The sequence below is a fragment of the Silurus meridionalis genome, chromosome 8, assembly GCF_014805685.1.
Source record: "Silurus meridionalis isolate SWU-2019-XX chromosome 8, ASM1480568v1, whole genome shotgun sequence".
In the NCBI taxonomy this organism is placed as follows: Eukaryota; Metazoa; Chordata; class Actinopteri; order Siluriformes; family Siluridae; genus Silurus; species Silurus meridionalis.
Genome location: NC_060891.1, coordinates 11472071 through 11486197, shown reverse-complemented (window position 1 = coordinate 11486197; position 14127 = coordinate 11472071). Strand labels below are relative to the sequence as shown.

Sequence of the window (14127 nt, the reverse complement as noted above, 5' to 3'; positions counted from 1 at the left end):
CTGACTAAACAGTTATTAGCCCACTTTGTGTCTCCTCGCTATATTCGTTAACGCATGCATAACGTGCGTTCGCAAACGGATTTCATTAACGGAAACAAATAAAACTACCACAACAAATCATCTCTCATGAGCAGATTACTCAAGAAAGAGGCGAAACGAGGCTGATGCAAGCTACAAGATTCTGAAGTGCAAGTTTGTGAAGTGCAAGTTTCTGGTACAGTCAGTCAGCTGACATCTCGAGAACAAAGGTGCTAGCATTGTCAGTCACACACTCTTGGTTTAATGAGGCATGGCAGGCTTTTTGGCTCCATCTATAAGTTAGATGCACCTCATCCTTCCAAGTGAGACCTGACTATCCGCATAACACCGTGTTTATATATAGGTAAGTATTTAGACAGCCGCTGCACAAATACACGTCTATAATCCTAAACACATGCTCGCATTCAGACTCTATTAATATATATAGCTTCGATTCACTGGCCGTGCTGCCCTATAGTTATAAATATATACGAACACAAACACACCCCCTTCCCAACTCTTTGCATACACACTTTCAGAGAAACACTTTTTTACCACACCACCTTTTTTTTTTTTTTTTTTTTCTTCGAACAAAGAAACATGCCCTAGCTTCTGCTTTTCAGTAGTCTATCAGTAGAGTGGAAATAGCCTGTGGTTTACTGGGTGACAAACGACTCGTTCTCTGACCTGAATGAGCAGAGGAAGTGAAGCGCTGGACTGCTTTAACAACACACACGCACACACATTAAATGCAGGGCTGCATGTGCAAGTCTGTTCCTGACACACAGAACTGGTTATTTCTGCTCGTTCTGCTCATGCACAAAGTTGCCAATCTAGATTTACCAATCACATCATTATGTACTGTATAGAATTGTTGATATTGCAGTGGCTTACCCCATTTCCACATTTTTGTAGCTGTTTGAATTGGTATTATGTCATAAATCTGCACAATTGTTTTCTATAATAATGAAATGGGAGAAGGAAAAAAAAAAAACCCACCAAAAATCCAAACTACAAATAAAAAGCTGAAATTGTAATTGCATACGTTTTTGCCCTTTTCTTTGAAAGTCGTTCCGGTGCATCAGAAAACACAGTCATCATAAAACCAGGCGCAAGAGAGGGAACATGCCCAAGCCTCATGAAGACCAATGAGCTATCAAACTGAAACTATTTATCAGGGTTGCAAATGGTTCTAAAGAAAACAAACAAACAAACTAAAAAAGATCCCATGAGCACCATTAGGTGCATTATTCGAAAATGGATGCATTGTCCACCATATGAGAGTGAATGGCTAAGGCATTTTGAAAAAAAGCAACCTTATTCCCAGCATGATGCTCCCACCATCATGTTTCACTGTAAAGCAGTCTCAGGAAAACATTTTCCTCATCAAATCAGAGAAAACTGAAGTACTGAACATGTCTTTTGACAGTGTTTAAATTGACAGGATTGAATAAAGTCCAGCTTTGTGTGGGGTCTGGACTATGGTTGTCCTGTGAACTGCTTCTCCCATCTGAGCTGTGGATTTCTCCAGCTACTTCAGAATTACGTTGAGGGTGTAAAGGGAAGTGGATGAAGGTTACAATTTAAATAAAAAAAAATAAAATAAACTGCTTTTGTCATGTACTTAGTATCCATATAAATAGATCTGTGGGGAAACAGTGAGTTTTATTTTTTATTTTTGGTAGAATGCTGTTGTGAATTCCTCAGTTCAAGTTACTTCATATTTGAAACTCAAATTACTTCATACTTTCATTGCTATCATTCTGTAGTGTTTGAAAGTTTGATGAAACTATAACATTTAACAGTAAGGTGTTTGTCTCATCTTAAGGCCTGTAGTGTAGTGGTTCTTACCTCCAGTGGTTCTGGAGACTCTCTAGCCTGGATAGTTTGATGTCTTCCATCAGTAGGGAAACTGTCAAGATATGCTGGACTGGGTTTCCAGAAAACTGGAGTTAAGCCTATGCTACAGATGTAGTGGATAGACTTGGAAAAATTCTGAAAAATTCCTTTACAATGTCCAAAAATCCTTGGTTTGCCCCTCCAGGTTGTGACCCACAGAACTTCCAGCATGTCCAGTCTGAACTCGCAGGAGTCATCCAATGACATTAGTAAGTTGACTGACAGGCAGCAGGCAGAGTACCGCAGTGCCTACCAGGACTACATCACTCACATGGCCCAGCTGGAGGTAGCCGGCTCTGGGGCTGAGAAATCAGAAGACAAGGGCAAGGAAGGTGAGCAGGAAGGCCGCAAACCTTTCAAGAAAAACTCTAAACCAGGAGAGAATGTGACTGATTATTCCACCTCCCAGGACACTGGTCTTCTCCATCCAATCACTGAAGAGGACGAGAAACCAGAGCGTAAACCCTATGTGAGCCGCACCAAGGGACCGGGGCCACGCTACCACAGCATACCCAACGAAGAGGATGAGGAAGATGATGTGCCCGAGGAGACTGATGCCACACCCCTCCTCTGGGAAGAGAAGGTGCAGGCAAAGAGCTTTGTCTCTGCCGAGACGGACAAAAAAGAGTCGTCCGACTCCGGCATGAGGTCGAGCGGCAGCTCATCTAATCATTCACTACAGGACGAGGAGAGTGAGGAGGCTCAGGACGAGGACGAGAAGTCAAAAGAGGAAGACCTTGTGACCACAATACGTATGTCCATCTGCTCAGAAGCTCTGTCTGAGGCCAGCAGCCCCGAGGAGAACTGGGCCACCTCACATACACACACACAGGCTGTCACTAACCTGAACCAGGCAACCAGCAACAGCTCAGCTCTCAACAACAACAACATCGCAGACGAGCGCAGCCTCATCATCTCTCCGGGATCCAGCACCGGCACCAGAGCTGTGCTCAACCACAACCTTCTCGCAGTGCGGATGAAGAAGAGCACAAACACCACGCAGGACGAGGGCAGTGAAGAAAGAGAGAGCGTGCTTTAATGAGCAGGATGACCTTTTTATTTATTAATTTCTTAATGAACTGAATTCACACCACAATTGTTTGAGTTTGTCCTACTACTCTCGAGTCATTAGTATAGTGTGCAATCGTACCGAGCGAAGATGTTTAGTAAAATGATTCTATGTATTGAATGAAAGATTTTGAAGCGGGCTAGAAAACAATAGGGTGCTAGAAAGCAAAGCAATCATCAAATCATTTAGAATTGAAATGTAAATTGTGTTCATCATTGTGTTCCGTGTAAAGCAATCTCTCAACAAATTGTGATCGCTCAGTGCACCGAAGGTAAATGCCTTCTGTTTCTTATTTATGAATCATTTGTGGAGCTGTTGGTGAATATTAAGTGTTAGCTAGTGAATAAAAAAATGCTTGTATGAAAATCTTGTGTGCTGTGTAAGTGTAATGAGTAGGTGACATTTCCTCAAAATGCATGACCATGTTTCAGGAAGTAATAAACACTGCATTCGAAATACTTGTTCTTGGTATTTTTGGTGCTATTCAAGTGCACATAGCATGTGTGTGCACGTGTGCGTGCGCGCGTTTTTCTTATAGGAACCCGAGAGCAAATTTTTTGCGTGCACAAGATTACTAATATGACATCCTTTCACCCTGTAAAACTGATCAGGAAAGAGTTTAGTCATAACTGGCAACCGCTGAGAGTTTCTCATCCTTTTCTCTGAAAAATCAAACTGGATAAAGAGCCTTCTGGTTCAATTGTCTCTTTTGAGATTTACAGTCAAGTCGTATAAGCATAAGTGTTTTACATTCGTTTATAATTGCGATGCTAAGCTTTGTGTTTTCATGGAACCCCATAGTGCAATAGACTATATGGATTTAACATTGTGGGTTTTATGACCAAACACCAAAATAAATATATATATTTTTATATATAGGTTGTTACTTTTCTAATTTAAAGCACATATTTTAATCATTGCAGGAGCAGGTAGTTCAATAGAGCAGGTCAGTGGATGCACACGAGGTCGAGTCCAGGTCCCTTTTCTTACATTGGTACGGGTTGTATGGCGTGTGATGGATTTGGCCAGTAGGTGGTGCACTTTTCATAAATTCACACGGCGCTTAAAGTGCGAGTGCTGGTTGGAGCAAAACTTGTGCTCCATACTGGCTGAGCATGAGCACAGTAGAGCAGTTCTGTTAACAAGGTTGAGCTCCATTTCACATCCACTGGACCCTTTCGTTTTTTATTTTAGGGCGACGCTCTTTTCAGCTCGCAGAATCTGGTTCATTGGGTCTAAAAAAAAAAAAAAAGATTTGACACATTCCTGTTAATCACAATAGTCTGGAGTTTCATTTTAGACATTTGCAACCCTAGTGTTTATAAGGTCCTGGAATGCGTTATCCATCATGTAAGCAGAATTCGTTCATTAAACGGATGGATAAGGAAGGGCCCAAGACAGGAAAGGCTTCACTGCAGAACCAAGCAGTCGTTTTTAAACCCCAAAAAAGCAGCACCCTAAACAATACATTACCTCACACCACCATCAACAGTGATATGAACCGGTTAGTACGGCTTTACCACTACAATCTCTCCTTTTTTTTTTTTTTTTTTTTTAAATCAGCGTGTGTGCTCGTAGACTGTGCAGTTTAGTGGTCTCGTTTATTTGAGCCTTGAACCAGAGACCTGGTCAATAGGGGAAGCAGTCTTCCATGTCACAAGTCATGAGACGAAAATAAACAGAAGTCAGTAGGTGATAAACAGCAAAATTTGACGCTCTGAGAAAAAGAAAAAAAGGAACCAAACTGCACCAATGCTTGTTGCTTGCGTTGTACTCTCAAAAAGCTACGCCTTTTTTTAATGTTGGTAGCTTGGCTTTTTAAGCTACAAATGTACTCGCGGTGTACATTTCAGATTTTATTCCCAAATTCTACACAAATAGTTCTTTGTTATAAAAAGCTACACAATACCAGTGAGAAGGAACGATGCAGTTCAGAACCTATTTTTCCACCAACACGATGAAAAGCTGTCGCAGGTTCAGCGTTGGGGTTTTTTTTCCATATAATCAAACCAACGCGGGTGATCACAAAGTTCACATTTAATTTCTCAGACCTTTCCGAAGACTCTTGACACAGTAAAGACACACACACACACACACACACGAGGTTCAGGTGAACTAAATATACCCTCCAGCAGGAACAGCTGTCTGAAACCTGCCACCCAGCACAGGGCCGCTTAAATATAGCAGGCCTATGAACTACAATAGACATGTGTGTGTTCAAATAAAGCATTTGATTTATTTTATATATAAAAAAAGGTACGATTTACAATTACTTTTATAAAAAGTTTCAGCATAATTAAATACAGCATGACACTTTGCAGCGTGGTAGGCCAACGTCTGCAACTATACAAGATATAACTCAGAGAGAGAGAGAGAGAGAGAGAGAGAGAGAGAGTTCACAAGATTTCACGCGAATGTCAGATCGGCTGTCCAGTCCTTCACGTGCCCAAAGAATGATGGGAAATTTATATAAAAAAAAAGTTAAACTTTGTACAGTAAGTGAAGCACACTTGCTTCTATTCACACAGTCATCACACACACACACACACACACACACACACACACACACACAAAAATAACAGGCAATTTTTCTTCCATGCCTCGTTTTCTTCCCTCATGGTTTAGGGAATATAGTGCTTCTTCGTCTTGAAGAAAAAAAAAAAAAATGAGTCTTTAGATAAATAAAAAAGATCAATGTCCAAACTGAGAAACACGTCACATACATTGTCCTTTAAGAAGCAAACGCCTCTTCATTCAGGAGGAGGGGGAAAAAAAAAATGATTGGAGATCCAGGCGAGAACACCATTTGAGTGTGTGTGTGTTGGGGAGAGAGAGGGAGAGACAAGGTCCTGGGTTCCTGTGTGTTCACGTCTTAAGCAAACACCTGCAAGAGATTGAGAGGGAGAGAGAGAAAGAGAAAGCATTTAGCACAAAGCAAACAGGCCGGAGATCCGGACAGCCTGGCGCCAGAGAGGAAGCCGCAGCTCCAGCATTTAACCCAACACTCTAAGACAGAAGGGGAGAGGAAAAAAAAGAGACAGATAGAGAGAAAGACTGAGAAACAGAAAGACATTAAGAGATACAAAATGAGACACAAAAGGCAAGAGAGACACACAAAAAGACAGACATAGAAAAGGAGAGCGTGATTGAGAGAGAAAGAGAGAGACGCTGTGGACCAGATGGATCTGCTCTAACCACGGCCAGAGGAAACACTCCTGCTGACTACTGATAGGACGCAGGCTTGTAATTAAACCCGGCTCCCATCCTTATGTCCATTTCAACAGACCGGAAAAGCTGCGAGTGTGTGTGCCCTAAAGTCTAGCTCTGAGTCCTGTACATTAGTACTCTTGGTACCCAAAGTCATCACGTGGTCCAGTTCTCAGGAGTTCAGATCATATTAGATCAGAATGTCATGATTTCTTGATTAGGCATTCACATCACAATTTCTAGCTAATACTCAGGATTCTGATCGGACTGTCCGAGACGCATCAAACGCGCATCTCTGACTCGCACATTCGCCACTTTCCGGTCTGATCCGACAGATTTTTTTTTTTTTTTTTTTTTAAATGGACATTTTTTATTCCTGGTAATATCTACACGTGATGTATGGGTTGTTTTTTTTTTTTGCAATCGCGACTTTTTTTTTTTTTTTTATACATGAACATCATTTCTCTATACTCAAGATACAAAAAAAAGGTTATTTACCTGGTTAACGGTAAAGTGTCCGACTGTCCTCTGTGATCAAGTCTGACTGAAACTCCGGCGTCTGGAAGAGGTGACAGACAAGACAAGTTATTATTCATCTTCACGTCTCATGAGCTGTCAAAATAAATAACTCAAATAATGTAGGAGATCGCAGAGGTCTACAGAGAAACGCGTGTAGAAAGTAAACTATTGTCGTTATGTGTATGAGTGTGTGTGTGTGTGTGTGTGTGTCCTGGTGATGTCCAGCAGGTGTACCTGTAAGGACAAGATCCTGATGTCTGTGTTGATGGTGGTGAGCGGTGTCCTGGAAGAGCCCTGGTCGGCTCGGGGAAGATGGAGCGCGCTGCTGATCGCGGAATGCGAGTCGAGGGCGATCTGCAGATCCAGGATGTAATCGATGACATGTTGCAGGATCTCCATTTTGCTCACGTGTTTGTTCTGCGGGATGCTGGGCACCAGCTCTTTCAGCTTCGAATAGCAGTCGTTCATGTTGTACAGCAGGCTGAGAGGATCGTCCGCGGGGGTTTTGCTCCGAGACACTCCGAGGCTTTGCTCCGTCGCGCTCGCGCCGCTTTTCCGGAAAGACCTCACTGGACTTATCGCTTTCATAATTCACACAAATACACGACGGTTCAAAAACAAGAGAATACTTATAAATATATTTCTATATATTTTTTTTCTCCTCTTTCTTTTCTCCTAGCTATGCTCGCAGTTCTGTGGAAAGAAAACGCACTGGATTAACAAGCTGTCATCGCCGCATATATACCCAGCTGGGTGGGTTTTGACGCGGCGTTACAGACCGCGCTGATTGGTCGGAGGCCGCGCGTCGATCATCCCTCTCGCGCCGTTTCATTAGTCGCTCATAAATCCCGCCCCTCCCTCTGTGCCTGCCTTCAGCTTTCGGAACTAATTCCGCAATTCAGTCTACCTGTTCCTGATCAGGAGGATCTGCTCACTTCTGGAGAGACCACTGGCAGGGTGGTGTTTTGTTCCGACTTTACACAAACGCACATTGTATTTATTCTATTAATCAGGTCTTTACCTTGGATCTCTCTTCATCCTTATTCATTCAACATCATCATCATCTATTTGCTTTTGGTTATGGAATCCAATGAAACCATGCATACTTTCTACATTATAGGAAAAAAAAAAAGGCTGTTCGTGTGCCATAAATGAGAAAAAGGGAAACACGTGATGCACCCCAAACTGACAGATTATATGATTAATAATATAGGCTTAAAGATCTTTTCCTTTGCTATGTCCACACTGCAGGTGCACCATCACAGGGTCCTTTATACACCCCCCCCCCCCCACACACACATATATATACACACACACACACACAAACAATATTCCCATGATCATCAGGATTATTTCATTATCACTAATGTATGGAAGTGTGTGCAAACAGACCATGTTCACTATCACCATGAAATAATATTTAATATAATATTCAATCATAGGTACTAATGCATGTTTATGTGCAATAATCCCCAGATTATTCAGGTGCTAATATGTAATGTAAATTTAGAAAAGAAAAATGTGCATGTGTGTGTGTGTGACAGTGTGCCCAATAAAATCCGCGAGTGTTAAATGAACACGTGCAACACTGTAAATCTTAATGCAGCGTTGCAGATTTTGGATGCACAATAAATCTTAAACAAGAGTCGAACTAGCAAAACATATAACCTATGCATGATTATAACCGTGATAACTGAGTTATGAGTTTTCCTCCTCATCAGTTAATCCCTCATCTGACCCAGGAGTGTTGTTGCAGAAATGTGCTGGAATGCGGTGCAATGCTTGTGTGCTGGAATGCACGGGGTTTTTTTTGTTTTGTTTCATGCAAGTCAAAAAAAATGACATGTTGGCTTTTCTGCACGAGTGTATGTCTCGTGCAGGGCTGCACTTATTGTGCATTGTGCTTCAGAGCACGCTTCAGGCGCAACATTTGCAATCCTGGGGCGTCACACACGAGTGAGCACTTATACGATGAGATCTGGGTCTCTTGAAAGATCCTGTCCACATCTGGTAAAATCGTGGATTTATCCAAGATCGCTCTCTTTTTTTTTAATTTGTATTTATTTTTTGTTCTCCCACAGCTGTGTAAATGTCGGCACGGCGTCCCGGCTGATTCCTGACAGGTGATGAATTGGCACCGGGTTTAGGCAGATCAGCTCCGATCAGCTCCGATCAGCTCAGTGGAGTGGAGTGGAAGGGTGGAGAGGAGAAGCGAGCTCGTGCTCTCGCAGACTCTCTGGCGCCAGGCGCGTGACGTCACTCATTGAGCGCGGCCCATGCTTCGCGGCGCCGCTCGGGCGGCTGCTATGGAGACGAAAAGGGGGCCCGCGGGTTCGCGCGCGGGCGCGCGCGCGCGCCGACATCGCTGAGAGATCCGAGCTGATCGCCGACACCTCGGAGTCGGGTCTCGCGCTCCGGGGCCCGCACACCTGCACACATCTGCATGACCTCGTCATCCACTCAGAGTTGTGCAAGAACCCAAAAAAAAAGAGGCTGCATTGAAGAAAAAACAAACAGGTGATCGCATACCAAGGAACCTGCATATAATTAGAACCTAACCCCTTGGGTTCATATATAAATCTATCCCATAATATCCAATACCTCGATTGATCACCCGTATGTTTTATAATGGATAATTAAAAATGTGTGCATTTTCCATTCCGCGGCGTGTGTGGATCTTTTTGAGACGTGTCGAAAAAAAAATATATAAAAACATTACAAAGTTGCCAGAAAGTTGAGAAGTTTTCCGCGGCCCGGCGTCTGGGAGTCTGTCCCGCCCCGCGCGCTGCTGTTCCACTTCAGTGCAGCTGCACGCGCTCTCTCCTCTCCTCTCTTCTCCTCTCCTCTCTTCTCTCCTCCAGCGCTCCGGTTTAACAAACCCGTCCTGATAGAACGTGGGAATTCCCTGAAATCCTAACAAACCTCATTTTCCAGCATGCTTTCTCTGAAAGTCATGCATTACCCACATCGGGTTTGTACACTGCCATGTGGCATCCTTTTGCAACTCACTACAGAGACAGTGATATGCATGCTTAAAAACAAACAAACAAACAAAAACATAAAAGCTGCATTATAGATTTCGGGCGTAAACAAGACACAACTGTGCTACTGTATGCGATTGAACAGCGTAAGTAAGGAATTTCTCTTGCACTCCAGTTTAATCCTAATATAATGTTAATGGACGTTTGTTTCTATTTCACACTTTTGTCCATGTCCAAATCCGAAGCATTCGATTCTGAAGCGGTCCGCTGTATATACCCTCCAGCAATCCCCCCTCTCTCTCTCTCTCTCGCTCACGCTCCCAGCGCGTGCACCACTACACATCATAAATGCGCAGCGCGCGACTCCTGTAGTTACCCCGTGCCCTCAGGGGGCGTGGTCTTCTTCCCCTTTTTCCTGTTTTGTTTTTGTGTGTTTGTGCACCCCCCCCAAGACAGGGGGTGTCATCTTTTACTGTTTGGATCAGCAAACGCTATGCACTCAGGGAGCCCTTGGGCTGTACAAGCAAATCCCACTGAGCCATAAAATATATAAGATATATAACAAGAATCATTAGAATCCAACTGAAGTCCAGAATGCATCAGGTCGAAGATGCTATGATTTCTAAGAGTTCTTGATTGTTCTTGGCTATTGAGATTTGGACTAACTTAATTCACTGGTTACTAGTTAAACAGAGTAATAATGACAAGAGCCTATATACACTACAGGGCGATAATAAATAAATAAATGGATTAATAAATAAATAAATCTGAAGCTTTTAATGCTCTTAAAAACAAATCACTGGACAGAGAATCAACAACATCTAAACAAATGCCTTCCTGCTTGTTTGCTTTTGCTGTGGTGAACTGTTTGGGGGAAAAAAAAAAGAAATTAGGAAAAGCAAGGAGATTCACATATATTCATCTTTTACACAAAATTAAACTTGTGGTCATGCTTATAATGGTGATGTCTGTATATACAACATTTTTCCCATAATGGGGTGTTTTCTTGTCTTTTTTTCTTACCTGAAGGACTTGCCATTATTAGTTTTTTTTGCCACCTGAGGCAACCCCTTAAGGCCAGATAGCATGCACATTTTTTTATTCTCGCTCATTTTCCAACCATTAATTTGTTGTTAAAACAATTGAATTGAACAAATTGAAATTTGTACCATGATCTTGGACGTCATGTAGAAAAAAAAATGCCGTGAAGTCATCACATTCATATTAGCATGAAAAGAAGTAAAAGATGAGAATGAATTCGAGTCAGGCTCTGCGCTAGATAAGAAGAGCTTCAGTGTCGAAGATCAATGCTGGCTGTGTATCAAGAGGATTTCAGATCGAAGGGCAGTATACAGTAAGCAGGCTGTCGAAAGTAAAAAAGTGTCAAAAACAATCCTGTAATTAGAATCATGTGCTTTTTTTTTTTACAGTTTTTGTGCAAAGGTCCAATGACATTGGACTCATCTACTATATAACACTGAGCACTGGGTTTCTCCTGACTCCATGAGCTAATCTTTCACTACATAACAGAATATAAAACTGAATGATGAAAACTGGCTATAGAGCACACTCTGAGGCTTTGCACTGACTGTCATACTGTTCTCCGAGAGCTATTGTGGGTAAAATTGCAGGTGATTTAGATCCGCAGGGACCCAAAAAATGGCTCTATTTGCATCCCCAATTAGCCAAATTCCATAAACATGCTCCTTGACCAGGTGATTTCCCCAGTGTGATCCGTCCAAAGACCAAGCCACGTGTTCATTTCATTAGATCACCCTTCTGCCCACGAGCTCTGCAATGACAACTCTATATTGTGCTTATGTGCGATATATATTTTTAACAAGGTTGAGTTGTGGCTGTTTTTTGGCAACCATATGCGTGCAAAAGTAATGCATGTGGGTTGGCTCTGGGCTAACACTCATTTGTAACTGAGAATAAGTAAATAAACCTAATTCTAAATATACTTATAATGGTATCGTTATAAAGGTTATAAACAATATGAGAAAAAATATGCTTGCTAAATAAACATTAAGGTAATAGCATCCAGAATAGCAGAACAGTCGAATTGCTAGATTGCTACCAATCTGCCTACATTTATAGTTAGGACACGAGATTAGTCAGTGTTCAAGATGTAATCAAGATCAAACACACTGCAGGCTCATGCCAAATAATAGCTGACTACAAAATGGTGTCCTTTCTTCCTTTTCATCTTCGACTGAGACGCTTTCAAATTTGAAGTCGTAAATCATATTCCTGAAAAAGAGCGATGGGTTTGTGCCTGCTGTTGATGTCAGTAACATTACCGTAGCAACCGGAAGTGGACTTTCATTGGGCTAACACAAAAGAGCAGAGTGATACACACTGTGTACATCATGGTAATGTTACACTAAATATAAGCACTGATAGATGACCTCACATCCATTCAGATCAGTAAACTAATATATGAAACATAATGTAAATATTTTAAATCTCTCACTGTTTAATGGACTATGTGGAAAGATGGCAAAGGGTTTTTTTTGCTTTTGACTAATTTGTTAATTAAATAATGTAAATAACATCATATGTCTGTATCATTTCAATCTCTAAACCTAACACGAGAATTCGAAGATCATATTAAAAACATATAACATGTACAGTAATTGCTAGTCAGAATACTATGGTGTGTAAAAGCTGTATTAATATGAATATTATACTCTTACTATAGCCCTGATTGTACAAGCATATTGTGTGTTCTTGTTCACCAGATACAGAAGGTAGCATAACCACCTCAGCTCCAGAGTCCCAGATCCGATCCAGATCTGGGTTTCTGACTGCATGGAGTTTGACACAGTTTCCTCTCACTGTCCAAATTGCCCTAGGTGTAGTATTTGGGTCTCTCCTGTGATCCAGATAACCTGCAATTAAAATCAGTTCGGTTCAATTCTTTGAATAACCCATTTGCCATTATTATAAAGCAGCTTAACAGTAAGAAATACATTTGAAATGTATACGTTTTTTTCTAATGCAATAAATGTCTAATGAGCAAACCAGGAAACTGTGTCAAGGAAAACCCCCTGAACCAATATGTGGAAGAGAGAAACCAGACTCAAAAGGGAACTCGTCCTCATCGTCTGGGTGACACCAGATTATAAATAATTTGTTCTTCAACAACAGTCAACTATGTGGTCAAAAAGTGCAATTGTGTAACCAGGAAAATTCATTATAGCTTAAACATAAAGTGTATTTTGTTGAAGTTGATCAAGGTTAACCTCTCGAGCCTGACCAGGATAAAGCAGTTACTCAAAATGAATGAATGTTCCCCAGGCTCTTCACAAGCTTGATGCTTTGAGTTGTACAGTATTTTTTTGACAAAATGTAATGAGATGTAGGGCTTCTGTTTGGTAAGCGGTACAAAGAAAGTACAGCAGAGATGTGCACTAGGGAAGTTGTATCCTGAAAGGCTACTATCTCGGCCCACACGCCACAGTCTTAAGTGTCACACGGGAATTGAGAGTTTTGTAGGAGATCTGAAACCGCCTGATGCTATCTGATCCTGCGTCAGCCTGCAACTGGTTGGTTTTTGTGGTAGCGCTTTGCCACTCCGACTTCCCTAGCTTTGTTCTCAGACTCCGTCGGTTCGAGCGCTGCATAGCCTGGCGCTGACTGCAGAAAACAGCAGGTTTCTCGTGCACCACTTCCTCCCTGGGTTTGGCTCTCTCCGAGCTCTTACTCAATCCTCTGTTTCTTTATATAGCGCCATGGGAAGACCGGGGCAGTGCAGGACTCTCTGTTTGATACGAAACAAAACTGCAAGATGGGGGAAGAAGTCAAATTCTGCTGTGCCTGAGGCAGTGTGTGCACGGCTAGTTGCTTTTAATTTACTTAATTTAATGTTTCACGTTTATACCAGACTTGTTTTCTTTTCTTTTTCCCTTAGATTAGCCAAGCTTGGTCATGGGGTATCCTGTGATGCTTCTCATGACAACCATTAAGGGGTGAAAACACTGTGGGCTGTGGATAGCAGATAAGAACTTGGATAAGAACGCTGTGTGTGAACTGATGCAAAAACCCCATAACACTTTTAGCAGAACATTTAGGGGTAATAATTCTCCCTCACACACTGACCCACATATTATAGGAACAAACATGCGGTTTTAGTAGTAAGTTTTTATTAAAATAAATTGATATGTAGCAGAGCGTTTTTTGGTTTTTTTTTTTGTTAATCACTATAAATGATCAACAAATCACAAATCTCTATGAATATCAAAGTTATCCACAGTTAGTCAGCAACCAGCACCTGGGAGATGTCTACTGCAGCTGATTTGATGAAGATGGATCGCTGACCAAAGTCTTGCCTTAAAAAAATTGGACTTGGCATTAAATGGATGTGCACTGAATAAGCAAAGATTTATTTTTGCAATCTCTTTATATCATTGAGTTTGAATGGTCACTTCA

At 41.7% G+C, this 14127-nt stretch overlaps 2 protein-coding genes and 1 long non-coding RNA gene across 4 annotated transcripts in view; 2 read left to right on the top strand and 1 right to left on the bottom strand.

The window, feature by feature from the left end:
• kidins220a (kinase D-interacting substrate 220a) overlaps window positions 1–3442 on the top strand; it is a 53063-nt gene extending 49621 nt beyond the window's left edge. The window contains 1 exon segment of the mRNA XM_046856088.1: window positions 2063–3442. Coding sequence (XP_046712044.1) covers window positions 2063–2956 — 894 coding nt within the window. The 3' untranslated portion in view covers window positions 2957–3442.
• Window positions 1–7439, bottom strand: part of id2a (inhibitor of DNA binding 2a) — a 28959-nt gene extending 21520 nt beyond the window's left edge. Inside the window, exons 1-3 of one of the 2 annotated variants that reach the window (XR_006926708.1) lie at window positions 6947–7439; window positions 6692–6752; window positions 5068–5870 (exon numbers count right to left, since the gene is read on the bottom strand). Coding sequence is in view for 1 of the 2 variants with exons in the window: in XM_046856090.1 (XP_046712046.1) it covers window positions 6696–6752; window positions 6947–7300 (411 nt within the window). In the remaining variant the exon portion in view is untranslated. Of the gene's footprint in view, window positions 1–3587; window positions 4222–5067; window positions 5871–6691; window positions 6753–6946 lie in introns of those variants that run through there. The other variant, XM_046856090.1, reaches the window with a different exon arrangement.
• A 96-nt stretch (window positions 7440–7535) lies between these two features.
• LOC124390261 lies at window positions 7536–9368 on the top strand. The gene is made up of 2 exons (XR_006926709.1): window positions 7536–7669; window positions 8794–9368. It is a non-coding gene; the product is annotated as an uncharacterized LOC124390261 (long non-coding RNA).
• The last annotated feature ends 4759 nt before the right edge of the window (window positions 9369–14127 follow it).